Source organism: Alligator mississippiensis, chromosome 6 (assembly GCF_030867095.1).
Source record: "Alligator mississippiensis isolate rAllMis1 chromosome 6, rAllMis1, whole genome shotgun sequence".
Classification (NCBI taxonomy): Eukaryota; Metazoa; Chordata; order Crocodylia; family Alligatoridae; genus Alligator; species Alligator mississippiensis.
Window position 1 is genome coordinate 88,129,087 of NC_081829.1, and position 22,795 is coordinate 88,151,881.

At 43.7% G+C, this 22,795-nt stretch overlaps 1 protein-coding gene across 2 annotated transcripts in view; it reads left to right on the top strand.

Moving 5' to 3' along the window:
* Positions 1-9,081, top strand: part of CACUL1 (CDK2 associated cullin domain 1) — an 84,281-nt gene extending 75,200 nt beyond the window's left edge. The window contains exons 7-8 of one of the 2 annotated variants that reach the window (XM_059730084.1): positions 3,574-3,617; positions 6,002-9,081. In XM_059730084.1, the coding sequence (XP_059586067.1) occupies positions 3,574-3,617; positions 6,002-6,042 (85 nt within the window). In that variant the 3' untranslated portion in view covers positions 6,043-9,081. The remainder of the gene's footprint in view (positions 1-3,573; positions 3,618-6,001) is intronic. The other variant, XM_006276183.4, reaches the window with a different exon arrangement.
* Positions 9,082-22,795: the final 13,714 nt, after the last annotated feature.

Here is a 22,795-nt window from a genome sequence, read left to right on the forward strand (position 1 = left end):
GTAAACGCAGCAAAGGTGCGCCAAATCTAACCAAGCTGCTCATTTGTATAAGTGCATGTTCCAAGAAAATGAAAGATGTTGGTTTTGTCAGAGTGATTTGATAAGAATTTTAGTAGTCTAGTACAGTGGTGCTCATGGTTTTGAATCCATGGGCCAGACGAATGGTGTGGATTGGGCCCTGCTCTGTCCTGTATGGCCCTGTGTGATCTGGTCCCCGAGACAGGGCCATAGTCATGGGGCTCCCCCACAGATCCATGGACAGCTCTGCAAGCCAAATGACCCAGTGTCAGGGACCAGATCTGGACTGGAGATTGAGCATCTCTGGTTGAGCATGGAATATGAGCCTGGAACATCCTAATTACTAGCCAGGGTTATGAAATCTCTCTCTTTATCTTGCTCACACCACTCTTTCTCTTAGACCTCCATATTATCACAGTCTCCTGCACATTTCTCTCAAAGACTGCTGTTGTGGATGCCTTTCTTGCTTCCTTCCTCTATATTCCTTTGCTGGCTTTCCCTTGCCTTCCTCATTAGATTCTAACTTCTTGGCATCACTTTCAAGTCTGTACCCTATTCCACCTTTTCCCATCCCATTTCTTTTCATAGCTCTTCCTGAGAATGCTGCTGGCCTATTTTTCTTTACCTGAAAAGATCTGTAGTGTTTAGAGTAGATCATACCCTCCTGGCTCTGATCTATAATGAGATGCATGTGGTTGCTAGGACATAGTTTCTAGGACATGCATTTTGTTTGCAGGAAGAAGGGGACCTGTTTGTAAAGGACTTCAGAATTACTGGCATAACTTTCCTTTACTATTCTTGGGTTTGCACCAGACTTGTGGCCATGGACAAGTTGATTATGTGTGTTTTCCACTTGAAAATGTGGTGTTGCATAATGGGACTTGAGCACATTCAATCTAGTAATTTTCTTTTGACTGACATTTTAATTGATTTAACGAATAGTACTTGTGGGGGACAAGTGATTTTTTTTTGTTTTGTTTTTTGTTTTTTTGAACAGGGAACACTCCAATTAGGCTTAGCCTTTGGGTTATGTCATAACTTTTAATATAAATAATTTTTATTTTGCAAACATTAACATGCAGTAGGGAAGAAATAATTGAAACTAAGGTCTGATGTATATGCTTGGAATAAAGATGGCTTATATCTATGGTTTATTTCCTGATGGCTTATTTCCTGTCTGACAGGAAAGTATTAAGACTTATGCCTCTAGTTGACACTGGAATTGATCTATAAATGAACTATAACTTACTTGCATTTTTTATATTTTAAAAAGGGCCAAACAATGGCTTCTGATTGCTCCATCAATAACTTTAATTAATGAGCAATAAAAAAATTGACTATAATATGCAACTAACATTAGGTTTAGGTTGTTAATAGTAATAATAATAATTTTCCTCAATTTCACAATCTGCACGTAATCAGCCCTTCCTAAATGTTTGAGAGAAGACATCCTTGCCAATATGAGTGGAAAGTTTCCTCAAGCCATGTTGTGGCAGATCAGTGGAGGGGAGGTATCTTCCAGAGAAGAGGCCTTTATGGACAACATCCTACCACTGTCTCGTCATCACAGATTTGCCAGCAAGCACTCCAGGTTACTGGAGATCCTTTGAACTATAGTTTGGCAATTCCTGTTCTTTTAGGAAAAAAACAAACAGAAAACTGTCTTAATTTTAATGGCCAGAGGTACAGTTCAGACAGTCTCACTATTCTTGATAGGGTTTTTTTGTTTTGGGGGGGTTTTTTTGCACATGGGAATATCTGCCATCTTCTGTTCTAGTGCACTAGCATTATTAAAGTCTTAGGCTTCAAGGCTTACAGGCTTGAATTTGATTAGGTATTGAAGTTGCCAAAATCCATATTAGCTACTTTATAATTTAATTGGACTCATGACTTGTGTAATGTACATTCAGGCAGATGAGACAGTTATTCTGTCAAATAAATTCTAAGTTTCCTTCGGCGTGTGTGCAATTCAGAAGAATATGTGCATTAGACTGTAGATAATTTCCTACGTTTAAAGGCTAAGCTTACTAAATGCTGCTTAATATTTTAAATTGAAGATTAGTTCCTTTATAAAATGTAGATTATAATGCTATAAACTTTGCTAACTGCCTCTGAAGTCAAAGTGCCATGCCTATTTCATGAATGAGACTAAGCATCTGTATTTAGAATGTGCTTTGATGCAATTTAGTTTTTTTGAGTAACTTGATTTCTTTCTTTTTAGTTATTAAATAAAAATGCTTGGATAATATGAGTGATTGGTTGGATAATTGGTACCATTTAGTCTTGGATGAATATATTTATTTTCATAATTTACATACTGTTATGTTTTGTTGCATATATGTAATGTTTTACTGATAGAATTTAAATGTTGTGCTATAATTATTAACATGACATGGGCAAAAGATATTGAAATAAGCTCTGGGTTTGCTACGTAAACTTTTGCAATTGTTTCTGAAAGGTAGTTCAAAATGTAGCTCTTTTTTGTTTGTTAATACTAAGGAAGCAAGCCCGGAAGGTCCTAAATAACTAGTGGGAGGGACTCATGGTTCCATAGAAGTTAAAGCAAAAACTTATAGGTGAAGGTCCTACAAAATGTATTAACCTCTCTATGCTTCTATGGAAGGAAGTGTGTGGTTTAGGACCACATCTTGATCAATTTTCTAATTGTGCCAAACTGTCAGCATCTCCACTAATGTACATCCCACACCATTGTTTATCATTAGGAGACTGCTTCAAGATCTTCAGCACTAATAAAATGAGAAAATAGATAGATAGATTTTTGTCTATATGAACTACCATGACACACATGAAATGGAATGAAATCCTGAACCTTTTGAAATCCGTGGGAGTTTTGGTAAAACTTCTATTTAAAGAGATGATATTCTCAAGTTGTACCTAATAAAGCCAGTGCCAGACTTCTGCAATTCTAGGCCTGGTAACTTTTCAGGTAGTTTTGTAAAACTGATGTGTGAAGGGTTCAGATTTAAATAAAACTGTTTCAAACATGATGAAAATATAGATGAGAAACTTCTTCTAACAGCAGATGTTTTATTATTTTGACAACTCAACCACTTTACAGTCAAGCTTAAGAATAAGGATAAAGTAAATAAACTGCATAATAGTTGAACCATTCTTTATAATAACAGGCATATTGACTCATTCTTTATAATAACAGGCATCTTTACACGTGCTGTGGGGTGGGGGTGGTGCTTTAATGAGAGCGGTTCTTGGGAGCTGTTCTAATTAAAGTGCTTACAGTGTCTCGTGTACTCACTGTCCCTTGTTTCAAAATGGTGGCGGGGACGCTAACTAAAGCTCGTTTGACTAATTAGCGCGTGTCGGAGAAGGCATCAGGCATATGTAGGTGCCCATAGATTCTGGTATGGATTATTTCCTCGTTCACATTTCCGATTTGTTATCATTAAAATATTTGCATATGGTTTTAAAAGTTTCCATAGAATTTGATGGCCCCCATGCTAACGTTGTGCTTCAAGGAGATATATCTTTTTCTTTCTGATTTGGTGACAATTCTTTTTTACCTCCCTTTTTCCTCAGGGGTGACCAGTCCCGAAAGAGAGCTGGAGAGGAGTTAACTTATAGTAAGTAATTCTGTGACTGATCACTGTTTATAACATTTTGTCAGAATGTAAAGGCCTTTGCACTGCTTTAGTGCTGGTCCAGCTTGGATCTTGGGTGCTTCAAATCAGTGAACTGAGAGAGCATATCACTTTCTAATCATGCAGCTCTCTTATGGGCAGGGGATCGATTTCTTAAATACGAGACAGGATAGCTTGTCACAGTATCAAAGATGATACACAGTGTATGGCTATCTTCCACATCATGAATGGTAATGTAACCCTTGGTTTTGCCTGCAGAAAACTGCTATTTAGTGTAGAGTGTGTAGTGGGCCACTGTCAGTCCTGTGGGTCATGGTGTATGCATAAGAGGTTTAATCAAGGGCCCGGTGAATCCGCTTGTACAGTTTTGTGACCATCACACCAAGACCTTGGACATGTACACCTAGGCAGGAGTATGGATGAGTGGTGACTGCTCAAGACCTACCATCGCTCCTTTAGACTGCTGAGACAGAATCCAAAGGCCAGACTGAGTTCGGACACTCAGTGCCTCGATGGTTGTAGCTTCTGCCAGAGAGCAACAGATGAGAACTGCTGCTGACTGCCTAATGCAACAGCAAGGGTGCGTTTGTCAGGGTCATATCCCTTAGCCTTTCTCCAACCAAGGAGTACCCACAAGGAAGTGTGGACTAGGGTTTTGAGGGGCCCTATACTCACCTCGCTGTGGCGGTTGCAACATTGGGATTTCATAGGAGCTACCCTGCCACGAGTTGCCCCACCATGTTGCTACCAGATCCTTCTGTTGGATGCAGTTTACGGTCATGCCCAGGACCAGTAGAGCATGACCAACTTGACTAAAGGCTCCAAAGTTGCGTCTAACATAAAAGGTCTCCAGGCTATTCAAATGGGAATAAACATAACTCTGGAGGCGCCTTGTTACCCATCTTCTTTGTGGTGAATAGAGCTCTAGTACAGGAGAAAATCAAGCTTTTTTTTTTTTTTTAAGTTTGTATCTCCTGTTAGTAAATCCCTTGAAGCTTTTGCTTACTGTTAGCACAGGATCAGGCAAAATACATCCTGCAGCCCGGATCTGGTCCACCAGGCAATTTCATCCAGCCCACTGGAGCCCACCAATTAATTGTACCCCTCCCAATCCATGTGCTTCACTCCCACCTTTGTGTGTGGGAGACCCCCAGCCTGGCCAGCACACAGCTTCTGGGCGAGGCCGCTGCTGCCACTGTTGAAGCTGCTGGGGGACCTGCTTGGCTTCCCTGGCCTCCAGCGCCGCTGCCTCCTGTCCCTGCAGCAGCTCTCGCTCTGGGCAGCAGGTAGGGAAGTAGTGGGGGAGGGCTGAGAGCTGCTGCTGGCCAGGAGCATGGGGCTGGGACTGGTGGGAGTGCAGAGCCCAGGGCCTGGGGCTTGCACCCAGGGTGGCGGTGGAAGTACAGAGCTCGGGTGGACAGGGTGTTTGTGTGGGGGTGGAAAGGGGAGGACCTCCCCTCATGCACACTTCTCCTCCCCCACACTCCCCTTTTCCCTTCATGACACATAGCCTTCTCTGCCTGCAGTGAGGGTGGGGGGAAGGTCCCCACACACCCCCCCCACCCTCCCTTACACCCCCATCCTGCCCCCGCAACCCCACACATATATACACACTTTGCATCATACCCTACACCCCGCGCGCACACAACTACGCCCTCCCATCTTGCATACGCACACATACGCACGCACACACTTTATACAAGAGTAAGATTTTATTTTTGAGCTGTTATGCAATCATCTCTATATACACTACACAAAGACAAATAAATCAGGACAACAATATTTTTGGAATAAAATTAAAATATGTTATAGTATAGGGATAGGCAACCCCTGGCATGCCTGCCAATTAGTGGCACATGGGGGCAGTGTTTTAAAAAAAAATCTATATTTTTTTTAAGTTGCTGCTCCAGGCTCTTCCAAGAGACTCAGGAACAGATGCTGCCTGAAGAGCCCTTGGCAGGAGGTATTAGGGATGGGAGAAAAGCCCCTTCTGCAGCCTTTGCTGTACCACTGCAAGCCTGGCAGGTTCCCCCCCCGCTCGTCCTCTCTGCCCAGCCTGCCCTTACGCATCCTCCCGCAGGCTGCTGGGGGCACGTGCCTGTGTGTAGGAGAGCGAAGGGCGGGGAGTGGAGGGAGGGTGCTGGGGGGAAGAGGAGCCGCCAGCCCCACCGTGCCAGGCTCAGCCACAGAAGGGCATGCTGCCTGAAATGACTCTTTTTATAAGTTGCCATTTCCACTTCTGTGTACATTGTTTTTATAGGTAACACATTGCTTTAGGGTCTTTTAGGAAAAGGCAGTGCTGTAAGAGTGGAAGGAAAATTAAAACGAGTTTTCTTTGACCAATTTTTCTTCTTTGTGTGTTTCAGATGGCTCATCAGCATGTGCAAGCTCCAGAGGATACAGATAGTGAATGTACTGGATGAGCCTTTATTCCTAGCCAGAACAGACACTGGAGGAGCACACGTGGTATCCAGAGCCTCTGCTTGCAACTGCGGATACTCAGGAGCTCTGTCATAAACTATGCCTAGAAGAGGAGTTGGGACTTTCTTCTTTATGTAATAAAATGTCAGTTGCTGCTACACTTGGGATGACTTCAAAAGATGTTACTCTTTGGTCTAGTCTCTCAAAGTTCTTACTCTGCGATTCTTTGAGGAATGCGCCTTGAGAAATGATCCTTTCTAAGTGGAAATTGGCAGCCAAAATCCGCAGCTTCCTCCAAAAATGTTAGAACGGAAGGATCTTTTGCACTCTTTTCTTATTATGGACATTCTTTAAACTAGTCTGACATGTCAGTGTATTAGTTTTAAAACTTCAAGGTAAGAATAAAGATTCATTACTTTGCAGTATTTGTTTTTGAATACAAAATGGCGTCACTTTTAAGAGTTGGTCCTATTCAAATGTAACTTCTGACAGGGCGTTTTGAATTCCAGATTTGTATCCTTTTTTTAAAAAAATGTCTCCTGCTCCAACATTTTAGGAGACCTGTTTCCCTGTGTGTGTTGTACTCTGTGCCTTCAGCTTGTGCACTTTGCAACTTAATAGACCATATTTTGTGACTGCAAAATGTGTTCTCGAAGAAAAAACTTGTGACATCTGTTCACAACATGCTGCAAAGTCACTAGTTTCTTTTGTATAGCTAGGATATAAATTTAAGAAGGAAAGAAGGAGGTTATTCTAAGTGTTGCTACAAATAATGGCATCTTCTGTCCCTTTTTGTCTTGTACATTGGTGTTAATGTTGGGACCAACTCTTGAAAACCCACCTTTCTCCCCTTAACCTTTCCTTGACTCCACTGGCTTCCACAATATTTGCAATAGATTCCTGCGTGTACTCCAAAATGAATGCAATGTTGAGATGTTTTATGTTAAGTGTTATTTAGCTGCCACTGCTAAATCTTCTATTTATATTTTTTTTAGAATGGATTATGGGCAAGATTCTCCAGTCTGTTATTCCTGCTATGTGCTTTTATTTCAGCACTGAGCAGATTTAAATTGGTCTTAATCAGTCAGTGGGTGACTGCACTTAAATCAGACTGTTAGTGGCAGCAGCATATGCATGATGGGGGCAGGAGTGACATTAGCTCTTGCTCCTAATCAGGCAGAGTAAGATGCATATCAGCTTTCAAGATCAGGGATAACTCTCTCATGCACGCACACGCACACAGACCCCTTCCAGATTTGTTGAGCTCAGCTGGACTGGTCCAGATCTACTGGACCTGTAGTATGGATCCTAATAATTGAGGTGAGTTTCAGTTTGCAGTATAGGCTATCTTACTCATTTTTTTTTTTTTAATTTGAAAGAAAGGTGCTTGAAAGTCCAATTTAGCTACAGATTTCTTGTTATCATCTTGGTTATATCAAATCTTTCTCTGCTGAAGCAAAAGATTTGCAGTTCTGTCACATACCACTCTCACCTTCAGAGACTTCTCCAAGCTTGCATGAGTTCTCTACAGATTGCAGTAGAAAAAAAATAGACATGCGGCAGGGACAACAAGTTCTTTTGCTTTCTACTTTGCTCTGTAGACAGATTTATATCTAAATGAGTCCAGATCTACCATATAGGGAATACCTTTAGTGACAAAGAAGGGAAAATTGAAAGGACACTGTCAAGATTGGCAGTCTCAAGATTGGCAGACCAGAGTCTGACCTATCTATATATTTCTTTGCATGTTTGCAAAGCCTGTTTAATTCTTGGGAGTTTTTTTAAATTAAAAATAAATGTTTTTAGTGTTATGGGGTTTTGAGTCCCGTCCTGTCCCGTCTCCTTCCCCACATGCCTTTTTTGGAATAATGCCAGCAACCTAGCCTTCATGAGCAATTTGGCAAAGGCAAACCCCTCAGGGTGAGATTCAGAAGTTTGCCATAACCCCTGCTCCCTCAGAAGTTAAGAGTACTATTGTCAGCTGTGATTTTAAAAGCAGAAGTAAGCCAACGTTAAGAGCTTTTAGAAAATCCTACCCGAGTACACACAATGGAGGAAGTAACGAGCAGTAATAAGGAACATACAATTGATTCCGACTTTGCTGGGGTCTAAGTTTGATCAAGAACGGAGTTTTTAAAAATCAGATTTCAAAATAAAACCTTTGACAGTGTCCTCATGTTTACAGTTATAGTGTATGTTGTTATGGCAAATATTCTTGAGCTAAAAATATATACATTTAACTGGTTAAAGTTTACTACAACATTACCATTCTACTTTATATAATACAGTACACAAGCTCTCAGCTCTATCAAGCCGTCATGATTTGTTTCTGTATTTTGAAAAGATTTTTACTCATCTAGGGTTTGTAAATAACTTGTAGGACATATTATGCCTCATGTTTTGAGACAGTGGTTTTAACTTACTCATTTTCTGTTGTGTTATGCTTACAAACAATAATCCCTTTTAGAACAGCAATTCCTTAAGGTGAAAACAAATCCTCCTAATGTGGATAATGTATGCACACTAACAGTACTTGAAAGCTTTTTGCCCCTATGTAGCATTCTCATTTGGCCAACAAAACATGAGAAATCTCTTTGTAAAGCTTTGTATTATGTTGTAAATTGGCATTAAAATTTCTGTATGTTTTGGCATTATGAACTTAATGCTGAAATAATGTTCATCTTGTCTTGAAGTTTTATCATTGTGAACCAAGCATGGAATAGGATATGACATTATATACTAAATTATTTTGTCTCTTTGTAAATTTATATTTTACTTACAGTAAAACGAACTTGGTCAATTTGAGTATTGGTACGGTAAAGCCACAACTACAAGGCAGCATGGTCCTAGCTACGGTAGTTACTCTAACCAAATAATCCATTGTGATAAATTTACATTTGTTGCATCTGTTGCTTACTCTGTTCAGACTAAGCAGTAAAGTTGGTTATACTTTGGGTGTTCTCTTCTCTTCTATGTTGCATTGGTTCTTTAGGAAAACTTGCTATATTAAAATATTTTTAGATGAGTTGCATTTATTTTTTCTTTTGGAAGTTAAAATTTTTAGCTTAAGAGTTAAATTTAGCTAAGAGTTAAATTGGTAGAAAGTTCTTCACACATTGTTAAGGCAGTTCTTGGCACCATACAGTATATGGGGTCATATGTGGATCACATTTTGTGGAATAATGTTGAATGTACTTAGCTTTGTAGACTTTGGGTTTGGGCCAATATTTTGTGGCTGGTTGGGAAACATAATGCACATGAGTGCTCAGTTGACTTTTTTTCCAAGCAGATCCAGTTGGCCAGGTTCATTGGAGTTACCCAGGGCTGAATTTGGCCCAATACTTCGTTTTTGCAAACATCAGATAAAACATCAAATAAAACACCTGGTTTTGCGGGATGCTGCGTGTCTCTCTTAAAATCTGAGGCACAGTTCTTCATCACGTTTCGCCTTGTACAGGGATCATTGAGTCTGCAAAAATTAAATTCTGAATAACCAAAAAATGTTTTGTCTTATATGATGTGGAATTTTCCATGAAGGGAATGGATATTTATTTAGAGAACTGTGTAAAATAATTTTTAAAGATAGGTGACCACAGCCTCTTGCTGGACTTTTTTTGTTTGTGCTTGGCATAGGCTTCAGTCATATGCCTTTCCACCACCTTTTCATGACACAAATACCTAAGCCCTGGTGGCAGCTATTCAGCTTTCAGTATAAGTTTTTATAATGGCTTTAGGGATATTCTCACTTGTGGACTCTAATAGTAGCAGCAGCACCTGCCACCGAAGGCTGCTTGGGGATGTCTTGGAGCACAGCACTTTCCACACCAATATTCTCCTGGCACTTTCCTTCTAGCAGCAGCCGTAAGAGCGGCAGCACCTACTTAAGTTTCCATTTATAGAGGTAAGTCTCTGTTGGTCTCTTACACCAGTTTTAAGGTTGTTTTTTATTTCAAGAATAGTGCAGAAACAACCTTATGGAGGTCCAGCCCATATTGTTCTTTATTTTGTAGTCATGGCTGTGCTGTTGTATCACAGTAGATCTATCTACTTCAGGCTTGCCATGTGAAACTCCTTATCACACCTCAAAACCCTTGAGCACATTGCATTAATTTCCTTCTCCCTTTTTGGAGAAGAGCCTGCAAGATTCAATTCTTCCATTTCATGTGCCCTTCTGTAGATTTGGAGGAAGTAGGTGAGCAAGCTCTGGGACATCACCAGAGGACCCTAGGGTGCAGTGGTATGGATTCCCAGAAGCAGACCATACAGCAGGAAGCCAAGAATCATGCCACACAGGTGGCTAAATAAAAGATGCTCCTAGGTGACTTTTCTGAGGACTTGTTTGTGGATGGGCCCGGCCAGGAAGTGGTGCACAATCATGTAGCAGATCTCAAGCATGGTAAGTTCTGTCTGTCTTGCCAGCTCTGTTACCATAGGTGAAAAGTTGAGCATAACGAAGAACTTCCAGGATATGTGCTAATAACATTCCTGTTTATGGAGGATGCTGCCTTCACTTGATTTTGGCTGAGGGTGATAGCTTCACAATTCCTTGGCAAACTTTGCCTCTATCTCCTACCACAAGTCACCCAAGTTGGTGATGCATACATCTTTAATTCTTATAAATATTTCTGCAATTATCCTAAAAAGACTAGTGATTAAGCATATTTGCATATCATGGCAAATACTGCTCTTGTAACCCATTCAGACATAGCTAGCTTTAATGCCCTGTCCCAGACATTCTGGATTATTTCCACTTCTGTTCCAAATAATTGTTTATTACTTCCATAGTTCGTACAGTGTCATCAATAATCTTGCTTACCTGATGAATTAGACATTGCCTGTGCCCCAAAATGTTTAGGATCTATAGTCCATATTTAAACTGTGCTAAAATGCAGCAGCCTTCACGTGAAGAAGGCTAGCCAGATGCTTTGTGTCAATTCTGTAGGGGAAGTCTTAGCTACTATTGCAGGAAGAACCTGTGGGATCCAACCTCGAGGCAGCCCAGGCAAGCTTATGTGATCCTGGTCTCCTCTGAAAACTCCCTACGAAGTCTGGTCGTGGTGGTGTGAGGTTGCCTGCCTACCAGGAAAGAGGAGAATTCAAAGTACTACCTTGTCCTTATTTGAATGTGTGATTTAAGGGACTTCAGGAATTTCAGAACTGATGTACAGACCCTTACAGCCTCCCTTCTGGCCCTTTTTCCATCCAACTCGCCACACTCCAGTTCTACTGGCACATTCCCCTTCTCCCTGGTTCTGAACTCTAGCAGGAGCATAGAATGAGAAAAGCTAATTCCTGTAACAATGGATAAGATAGATTTAAGGGTGGCAATTACGTTATCTGTAATGCTGCCTTCTACTTGCCATTGGTAAGCAGAAAATAGGTAATTGATGTGAGAGGACCTGTATGTGGGGAATTTCCCAGAACTATCTCCGCTCTATTAAAACAGATGATAATCTAACTGCTAGCATTATGCTTTGTCTATGCCATCTATCAATGGGATAGCAACATACTGCTCCTATAAAGTCAATAGCAACAGTTGATTCACTTGAGTAGTGTGGAATTGGGTTCCTGGGTTAGTCTCCTGTGGCCTGAGGCATGAGTTCCTGTGGATTGCTGGCCAAGGGTAACAGTTGTAGGCCTTCCTGCACCCCGCTCACAAGAGGGAGCTGGAGGTAGGACTTGTCTGTCTATGCAGCAGGAGGAGACGATGCTTTCTAGTTCCTTCTCCAACACTAACTTCATGTTTAATCCACTGAACTGCTGCTTCCCAGCTGCTTGTGCAATCCAAATCCTTTAGAATCCAGTCAATTATCCAATTATCTCTGCCTTTGTGCACCTGGAGATATTGTACCCTTCAATTCTTCAAAATATATACTTTGTATTTAGGGTTCATGACTGTCCACATTTCCAGTTATGTGCCTTTTACTGTGCGGGGCTGATACTAAGGGGAAAAATTGCCTTTAATGATGGCCACTCTTCAATGTATTGGAATCTGAGTCGGGTAAGATTTCACCCACATTGGTGATCCATTTCCATTCAAGGGATATATTAATGGTCTAGTGCTTCATCTCCTTATAATGCAAATAAATGTATTATGGTATTTGTTCCTACAACTACAACTGTTGTGAGAGCCTTTTAGCCAGTGGAACAGCAACCAGAAAGCACATAGTATGCTAATTGATAGCTGCTGTGACTTGCAGGGAATCCCGGGTATGGTACTGAAGGTAATTTGTCACTGTGAGCATCAGACTTCTGTGCTCAGTACCTCTTCATGCTAAATTTCAACTTTTAGTAATATTATTTATCTAAATTTTTGTTTAATTATAGCTGGTTGAAATGTGGAATCTGCTTTCTGGGAGAAATTCTAGCATTTTGAAAATCATTGTTCCTCCCAAATTGGAATGAAAACTCAAACTATTTTTTGGAAAATGATATAAAGGGTTTTGGAAAGAGCTACAGCGGGTTAAAGTGCTTTGCTTTCATTGATAAGGTTCTGCTTTGTTTCAGCCTTGATTTGTATGTTATGAGCTGTAACACTGTTATGCTGGTGAGTGGTAATCACATAATTTCGTTAAATCTGATGGGCTGGATAGCTGGTTTTTATTCAGGCAGAATGATGGAACAGTTGCATGCTTCTTCCTTTAATTATAGCCAGAACAATGAAAAACCACCATCCAAAGTGTACTACATGCATGCTTGAGGTTTGGCTGGGCCATGTGTTCTGGGAAGTTTCTCAAGGGGTTTCATATTAAATGCAGGGTTGAGGGATACGTTTCATTACTGCTTTGTGAGAGAATATGGACCCGAGAGAGAGCCTAGAGATTGTGGGCTGACTGAAAATCTTGGAGGTGTGAGCAGAAAAACTCTCTCCTGCTGTTTATTGCCTGCTGTGTTCAGGGAAACACAGTTTTGGTAAATAACCAAGCATGTCTTAATCATGAAGGAAGGAACCTGCAAGACCTCAAGTACCTCTTCACCCCTCAGGTCAAAAGTAACAATAGAAAAAGTTAAATGAAGCAAAAGCCTCATCCAAATGAGGTACTTTACCTTTCCATTTCTAAGTACTTGGATGAATTCATTATCTTCCTACTAATAATTTGCTTTCATTGATGTAGCATTGTCTAGCATAGGGGTGGGCAAAATATGGCCTGCAGGCCAAATCTATCCTGCCAGGCTATTCCATCTGGCCTGCGGGGTCCCTAAAAAATTTAGAAAATGTATATTTATCTGCTCCTGGCTGCCTGTCAGAGATGACAGAAACCAGTGGTAGTAGGACCCAGGGGAAGCCAGCAAGACTTGCTGGCAAAGCCAGCCCAGCTCTGCTCCACCTCCAGCTTCTCCTCCCTGCCCCCCAACCGGAAGTCTCTGCTTGCCACAACTTTTGGGATACTCTAGCACTACATGGCCCCTGGCTACATCCCCGGAAAACGGGAGCACGGGACCCATGCCAGTATCCCAGGGCCGGGAGCCGGAGGGGTGGGTGTGTGTGTGTGTGTGTGTGTGTGTGTGTGTGTGTGTGTGTGTTCATAGGGCAAGTCCCACACATACACCTCACCATACACGTGCACCCCCCCACACTGCCATATCTGAAGGCAGCCACATCCCCTCACACACCCCAGCCACCCTCCCCCCCACACAGTTCCCCCACAAACCCCATACCCATTCATACCCCACATATCCACACATACACCCTCCACCATGCCCCCCATCCCCCACAATATACAAGAGTAAGACTTCATGTAAGCTATTGTGCATTCACCTCTATGTACACAATGTAAACACATGTAGATCAGGACAAAAGTGTTTTTTGTAATCAAATTAATGAATGTTGTAGGTGTTTGATTTTTAGAATATAATTTGATATTTTTCTGTTCCTGAGATGGCAAAACCCCTTGCTGAAAGGAGTATTTCTGGGGGCAAAGGGAGGGAGGGACTTCTGGTGGCAAAGGTTGGGGTTAGGGGGCAGGACTTCCAGTTCACAAGATGGCGACCAGCAGGGTGGGGCACCTGTCAAGGGGTGGAGCTACCTATGTGGCCCTTGACCACTTGGCAAAACTCAGTAAGTGGCCCTCCACCTGAAATAATTGCCTGCCCCTGGTCTAGCAGAAGATATGGCAGTGTTTAGCAACACACAAGTGCATAAGGACAGGGGCTATCTCCTGAAGAGCTTCCAATGTAAAATAGACAAAGACAGATGTGTAAAAGAGCACAGAGATGTGAACTAGTTTGCTCGGGATCCCCCACCATGAGGTTGATGTCCATGACCGTTCTCAGTGCACTTAGCCTTGAGTCTTGCTGTGTAAGTGAACTTCCAACAGGAGAGCTGGGTTTTTGTTTTGTTTTTTTACATCTGGGCCAGACTTCTTTGCTTAAGGAGGGTTCACTTGGCCTTTCAGAGCAAGTTGGGTAAGCCCATCTTTGATTTCCCAAGGACCTAACTGATTTCCCAAAAGAAAAATAAATGCTGCAGAATAAAATATATAAAGCAAAGGGAAGAGCAAAGGCAAATGTATAAAGCATACATGTCATACTGCGCCTCTCACTCAATGGCAACCCAGGCAATGTAAGTGTTATAATGTGCAGGAATAAACCCTACTGTCAGAGGTTCAAAACCAGCAGTCACTGTTGGAAACACAGGTCCTGGGTACTCTATTGTTAATGTATTTGCTGTGGCATTTGCATGTCACTAGAGTCTCTCAAACTCAGAGTTCTGTCACATTGTGAATACTGTGAATTGTAATGCAAATTGTTGTTTATGGTGGCGTGCTCTGGGATGGTATTGGTGAACAAGGGGATATGAATAAGATCTCCTTGGCAAGAAGGGAGAGGACAATGTTGTTACTTCTGTGATAAATGCCTGTTTGATGAAGTGCAATTAAAATGATGCTTAATTGTTTTCCTTTATTCTCCTTTAAGCGGAAAATAAATACTTGTCAGCTGAACAGTCACTTGCTGGTCTCAGTGTGAGAATAGTAGGTTATGAGCGTGCTTTTTTTAGTTCTGCTTGTGATGTTGTCAATTTGACCACTCATCTTTTTAAAATCATAATGAAAAACCCAAACAAAATGGAACAGACTAGTGAAGCACAAAAGTAGAATTGGAGTGGCTGTAATTGAGCTCTTACATCTGCAGCCATTACTGTAGAATTCCCTTCTTTCAGCTGAAATAATGATTATGATGCATTAACATTTCTCTCTATGGTTGGTTAAGGTTGACTCCTTTTCTTAACATGTAATCCTAGTCCAGGGGCGGGCAATTACTTTGGGCAGAGGGCAAGCTGTCAAGGGCTGCATGGGTAGCCCCACCCCCTGACAGGTTTCTCACCCACTAGTTGCAATCTTGGGACTGGAATTCCTGCCCCCTAGCCCCCAACCTTTGCCACCCAAAGTCTCTCACCCTATGATCTCTCTGTCTCTCTCTCTTTGTCTCTCATATATTGCACAGACAGACAGACCCCCCCTTGCTCCTGGCCCAGGGTACTGGTGCGGTCCCACAGTCTGGCGATGCATTCAGGGGGGACATGGTGCTGGAAGGGTGGGCAGGCAGGAAAACAGTGGAAGTTGTAGCAAGCAGAGGTTTCTGCATGGGAGGGGGCTTCTGGTGATGGGGTAGGGCCAAACTGGCCTTGTTCCTGGGTACTGCTGGCTTCCCCTAGCTCCTGTCATCTTTGACAGACAGCCAGGAGCAAATAATAATTTTCTAAATTTTTTAGGGGCTCCGCAAGTCGGGTAGAATGGCATGGTGGGCCGGATCCAGCTTGCGTGCAGTATTTTGTCCGCCTGTTCTAGCCAGTGACTGAATTCTAGGCAGAAGGCAGGGCAGGGTGGCACCTTAAAAAAACTAACTCTTTAGTACTCTATTGTGGTTGTAGCAACCTCATAGCTTGAGACTAAAATGGCTAACTACCTCTCTCCTTCTGAATTCTAGAAATTGTCTCATTCTCTATCCTAAAATGAACTTTGTGTTGGCTCCGTATATGCCACCTGAGGGCTGTTCCAAAGGATATCTAAATTATGGCTCTCTACTACTGAAGCTTGTATAGCACTGAAGCAGTCACTGTGGGATTCTCATTTTAATAATTCTTTGTAAGCTGCAATATCTTTTTCTTACTACTACGTGTTGCACCGATAAAGATTTTTTTTTTTTTTTTTTTGGCTGATACCAATGGCTGATTTATTAACCAGCCATATCGGCCGATACCAGTCCGATAGTCAATATGCAGCCCAGCAGCTTAGAGAGCAGCTTCTGGCCCAGTAAGTTCGGAGGGTGGGGGGCAGATCGAGGCCCCCACAATGAGGGAGGGAGTGGGGCTGGGGCAGGTGCTGCCCAGCCAGGGTGGGACACGAGACAGAGTTGTAGGTGGCTCGTTCAGGGGCAGGGGGGTGTACTGGGGGTTTGGGGGGAGGCGACTCTGCTGCTGTATGCACCCCCAAGGGAAGCATGGGGAACATGTGCCCCCACTCCCCCGGATATGTGCACAGAGCTAAGGTGGGCTGCGCCAGCCTTTTCCCAGTGGGTGCTGGGCTGAGGCTGTGCTCGGGGCAGGGGGGCAGTGGCAGCACTGGGAGGGGGAGGGGGGGGCTATGGGGTCGTTGCTGTAGTCCCTCCTCCCAGTGCTACTGCTGCCTGCCCCATGCCCGCCCACCCACCTGCCTGTCCTGAGTGCAGCCCCAGCCTAGCCCCACCATGCCAGGAAGAGGCTAGTGTATCCCCTGGCCCTGAGCCCACAGCAGGCAGCCTGCCCTCGCCCTGTGCACAAATCTGGGGGGCACATGCCCCCCATGCCTCCTGCAGGGGTGTACTCAGTGGTAGGGCACTGCCCCCCTTCCCCACACCCTTCCCTGCCCCTGCTGGGCAGTGCCTGTCCCTGCCCCAGCCCCACTTCCTCCCTCATCGTGGAGGCTCAATCACCTACCCCACTTTTTCAACCCCCCCCCCATCCCCCCCAGACTTACAGGCTGGACACTTGTCTCCAAGCTGTCGGGCTGCATTCCTGACTGCATGCATGCTGCTGCTGCGTCCATGCCTGTGGCATTTATTGGTGTCATTATTGGCTACATTAACCAAAAAAAGCTGATTGCTGTTAATGTCAATTTCCCTTTTATCGGTGCTGATCCAATATGGACGGTATATTCGCGCACCTCTACTTACTACAATGACCAAGGAAGCAAGCCTCCTTGCCTCTCAATCTCTTGCATAGGTAAGATAGGACTGGTCAACGTGACAGAGTATAGCAATGCCAGCAAAATTGCGGCAGATGTGGAAAGATCACACCTACCAGGTGACAAAGCTCTTGGATACAGCTGTAGTGACAGAAAAGGGCTTCCGCCAACTTAGCTTGTCATCCGGTGAGGTGGTATTGCGAAGTTGGCAATGGAATCCTTTCTGTTATCAGATGCTTCATTTCCACTCGTAGGTTTTGCCACCATGGTGATGCTGGCAAAGCTTTGGTGATAGCAGCCACATAGTGTAGGCAAGTCCTTATATACATCTGGATCTGGCTCAGAGCATATTTTGTTCTCCAGTTCAAGAGTTTTATAGATTTTTAGCTTATATTACTGTTGTCTTGTTTATAAATGTAGCTCCTTGTTAGCAGAACTGGCCTTAGGGAAAATGGTACCCTGGGCAAACTTGCATTTTGGCGTGTCCCTGGCCAGGCGGAGAGCAGCAGCCCTGAGTAGAAGAGGCTGACACAGATGCCCAGGCAGAATGGCTCCCCTTCAGCTCAGAGCCCAGCGAGAAGCACTTGAGGCCTGTGGTGGCAGCGCTGAATGCGCAGGCCAGCAGGAGGCAGCTGGAGAGCATGGCACAGGCTCCCTGGATGCTCCACTTCATTCTCTGCCACTTTCCTACCAGCCGCCCCTCATCCTCCCGTGTCCTCCTCGGCAGCAGCCTTTCCCACATGGTGGCCAGGGTGCCAGAAGCTTTCAGGAAACACCACGGCTCTGCAGGCAGCTGCAGTGAGCCAAGCCTAGCCAGGTTGGGTGGTACTGTGCACATGCTCACCACCACCTCCTGTTGTCTCCCCCCCCCCCTCCCAAAGCTTATTGCTTCTGCACCCTTCTGCTGCTGGGAGGCTATTAATTACTGATGGCAGCTGCCTGGGTCCTGCTGGAGGCAGAGAGTGAGAAGAAGCCACCTGGCACAGGGAGGCCCACAGCCTGCAGAGACTGGTGGGAGGGAGGAAGGGAGTGGGGTGGCCTCCCTCCACTCCACCACCCAGTGCTTTTCCTGCCTCAGGGGCACTTGACCAGCTTGGCAGCAGCTGGAGGAGGCACAAGGGCTCCCTGGGAAAGGGGTGGGTGTGTGGGGGGACGATGCCCTGGGCAGTCACCCATCCCTAAGGCTGGCTCTGCTTGTTAGAGCCAACTCCACTATGGAAAATATAATTCTGTATCAAAGTGACTTGGTTGGAGCAACAACCCTTCCACCCCAGTACAGTGAAATCACTTGGGGAATGCCTCGTGGGTGGAATACAAAATGTCCTGATTGTTAGTAACATTATTCCTTTTTCTTGGGGAAGTTTTTCTGTCTGTCTAGATTAATGATTTTGCTGTTAAGCTATAGCTGTTTACCCATCTTTGTCCTCATGGCAGTATGGACAAAACAATTATATTTTTAAGGAAAAACGTTTTTTCTCCAGGCTGACTGATAGCTAACTGAATTGCAAGAACTGGGTCTCAATAATAGGCTTGAAGCCTTTTAATTTTTTAGCATTATGAAGAACTTATGAATAATTTAAAACCCCAGGCTCATTGCATAAGTGGATTAATTCTGCCTTCCGGTATTTAATGTACAAGGAACACTCCCTCCTTGGGGAGGACTTGTCATTGATCACATGCTCGGAGTACTAATGCTCTTTTGTAAATGTATGAGCCGATCTGTAGTGATTTCTATGGCCTCCTCTGCAAAGAGCTGGTTGAATTAAAGCACAACCCCTCCCCGTGCCAGGACACTGAAGCCAAAGGTTTCCATCACGGGGCCAAATTTTAGGCATCTCTCTAGTCCTTTGAAAACCTGCTCTGAGAGGTACTTAGCATCTGCAAATGCTGCTGCCACCATCATTAGCCATTCAAATGTAAAACTACTGGCCTCAACACATGGATCACAATTATCCCTTAGACTACATCCCCAGGCATAATGAATTGTGTGTCAAATCCCCATCATGCCCTTGCGTTGGCCAAGTGCACATGGCAAAGGAGGTGTGTGCAGAAGTAAGGGAATTTATTCAAGGAAGGCAGCATGACCCGAGATCCCCTAATACTAGTCTGACTATCTTAGTCCGCCATTTGGTTGCCTTAACTCCTGTGGGAGGGGGAGGAAGGGGGGTTTAAGATGGATGAGAGCTACCTGTGCATCGCTGTTCTGAGTTGCCTGCCTTGGAAGTAGCTGAAAAGTTCCTGTATCCATGCCCACTGTTGAGTGAGACAAGGATGGGATAGCTACAATCCTAATCTCTTTATCTTGCCTTGGTTGACATCAAAAACTTGCTGACACGCCTTCTAGATGCTTTATTTAATTATTACTAGTTATGTTATAACAGGAAAGACTAAAATATTGACACCTTGAAGTGTCAAGGATAGAATAAAGGGATTGTGCTTCAAGTGTAGACTTAATGACTTTCTGAGGTTGGGTGGGGAATTAATTTGAATATATTAATCTTCTGACACTGCTAGTCTATTATTCACTAGGAGTTGCTGTTCTGTCAATCATGCTGGTGATGCATGGATTCGTACAGTACGTGAGATTCTTCCACTAGCAGTCTTTTATTGTTCAGTATAATACATGTTTGATGAAACTAAACCGGGCCAGTGGCAGGGTTTTTTATTCAAAACGAAATGGCTCTATCTTTTTGTTTTAAATTGTATTTCCTCAAAAGCCATCCAAACTCACTGCTGCTTCTGGCTGTGAAAAGCAGCTAAAACTTTCAAAGGGCCTCTTTTCTTGGGTGCTAAATCACTGAAAAATGAGATTTGAAATGGAAATTGTTGGGTGCAGCAACCTTGGGACACAACTGTAGTATTGTAGCAGAAGATGAAAAGATATGAAAAAACCGATTTCAATAAAGTGGATCGATAACCCCTTGTTCCCCCTTCTACAGGCTCTTAACAGCAAGGGCAGACGTACAAACTTGATGCTAGTGCATCAAGGCTTCTTAGACCTGGTTATACATCTTGTACTGGTTTAACAATGTTGATTTCAGTATGCAAGTTTTTAGAGTTGTTTAGATTAAATTTGTTCCTCGATAGACTAACCAAGGTGCATGTACATGCGCCCATGTGTGCATGAACTTTCAGGAGCTCGTTGAAGCTTGTGCTCTCTCTCCCTCTACTTTTTGCTTAGTCTGTAAGGTGTAAATGTATCCTGCCTTTTACTTGATTTCAGATTAACTAACTACATCTCCCTGCTCCTGAAATATTTTTGCTGAAATAGTTATACCACCTGTGTAGTATTAACTGCAGTTATGCTGGCATAAAGTTACCTTACACCAGTACAGCTTGCTGAAGTTTATTTGAAGCTACGCTGATCTAGGCACAGTTACACTGGTATTACTATATCTGTGTTGTAGGTTGTACTACTTAGGCCATACTAATATAGTTAAACCAATACAACTTTTGTGCGTAGGAAAGGTGACAGTGAAGTAACATAATAATGATTGGGAAAGTTTCCAGCCCTGTATGAACTTTTGGAAGGTCATGCAATTCAGGACCAAGTTTTCAAATTTGGGACAAGCGTCTCATTTTGGGCACTCTTTGGTGACACAAGGACTGTTCTACAAAATGTCAGGAAAGTCAGTTGCTTTAGGAAAATACTCTGTTGGGCTCCTGTGAGGACCAATTTACAGATGTCCAGAAGACACTCGGGCCTTGTGGAAAAGAGGACCGTATAAATAGACTGATATACCCGACAACATACTGAGTGCTTCACATAGCTAGATAAAGCTATGTGAAGCTATGATGGAGAAGGGAGGGAGGAGGTGCCAGACCCCTGCCCCTTGCATCCCTGTGCCTGTCCCCTCTTCTGCCTGCCCCTGTATGCCTGTCTGCCTCCCACGCTTTGCCCCGTGCAGCCTGTCCCCCACATTTCCTCCCCTTGCCATCTGCTCCTCTGTGCCTGCCCCCTCACTCTCTGTCTCCCCCTTGGCCCCCTGTAGTCTGCCTCCCTCATCTGCTGCTCCACTTTGTAGCCTGCCTCCTCCTCCTCCCTCCCCAACTCCCCTACCTTCTGCTGTAGCTCTGCTCCTCTGGGGCAGTCAGCAGCAGTAGTGGCCCTGCCCCAGGCCAGCCCAGCCATGGAGAAGTGGCAGCTTATAGTCAGGTTGGGGTGAAGGGACCAGAGGGGAAAACTGGGGGAAAAGAAGCAGCAGGTAGGGGATGCAGGCCCAGACTTGGGGGGGGGGAAGGTTGCAGGTTCCCTCCCTACTACAATCCTGTGGTCCCCCCAGCCACGTGTCCCCCTCCCCTGCCAAACAAGCCATTCTGGCCTGGGGCAGGCAGCAGTCCAGCCCCAAGTCTGGGACCAAAGCTAGAGCTGAGTCGCTGCCTGGCCCAGACTGGAACTCAAATCCAAGATGACGGGTGTTTTTCCTACGCTGATTGGATTTTCCTCATCTTGGATTTGGGTAAATACAGAATTCATCTTTACAAAACTCCTGTGAGTCAGGGAAGCGTCTCCTTTTCACAGTGAGAATTGAGGCCAGACGCACACAAGCCTTGTCCCAGCTCATCCAGGAAGTCTGTGGTAGCCCACGAAATTGAGCATAAAACTCCTAGGTTGGAAAGTAGAACTGTAAGACAGGAGCATACTTTTGTTCCCTTCTGTCTCCATTAATAAAGTCAGACAAGCTGGTGGAACAATTTACTATGGAGAAAAGGGAAAATGTTGGCCATTATGCTGGAGTCCAAGTGCATTAGCTCTACTTATCTCTGAAATAGCTGTGGCAAAACTGAACCCCTGAGTCGTAAAATAGTTGGGTCAGACATCTCCATTCCATGAGAGGATTTGATCCACATAGGGACTTTGTTAAGGTGATACTTAGCACTGCACTCTCTAGTGTTTAGGCATCTGACATACAGAACAGAATCCATAACCTTGAGTTAGCATCTAGCTTTTAAGGAACTGCTGCATATTGGAGACGTGCATTCAGAATCATTGTACTGCTCTGCTTCCTTAATGTCCGGTACTGCATCCATCAGCTGAAATCCTGGACCCAAGCTTATAGGCCATCAGATTTTTTAAAAAGGTTACCTAGGTTATGCTCTTAACTGGCTTCATTTGAAAATGTGTTGTTGCCCAACAGCATCCTATTTTCTTAAATCTTTCCCCTGTCATTTCATAAATATGCTTGAAACAAATAAATGGATCTTCGTGTTTATATGGGTACCTTGGGAACTTTATGCTAGTACTTATAAATCCAACTGAAGGAACAAAAATAATTTGCAAAAAAAGCCAACCTCATACTTTCCAAATTGGTATTAAGCCATAGCTGAGTCTTGGTGATTCAAATGGGAAAAGGGTCCTCCAGTACCTCTGAGAGGAAGTGCTTTGTTTTTTATTGTTATTAACAGACCCATAGTCCCAGAACCTGTAGAACTGCATACTCATCTCCTGGGTTGCTGGTACTATGATACATCTTAGCTCATTGCAGGGTAGTTATTCAAAACTGGCTGAAGTCTGTGAAAGGCAACGGTGGTATCCTGTATTGGACTAACTATGATTGGGATAGTGTTGGACCAATT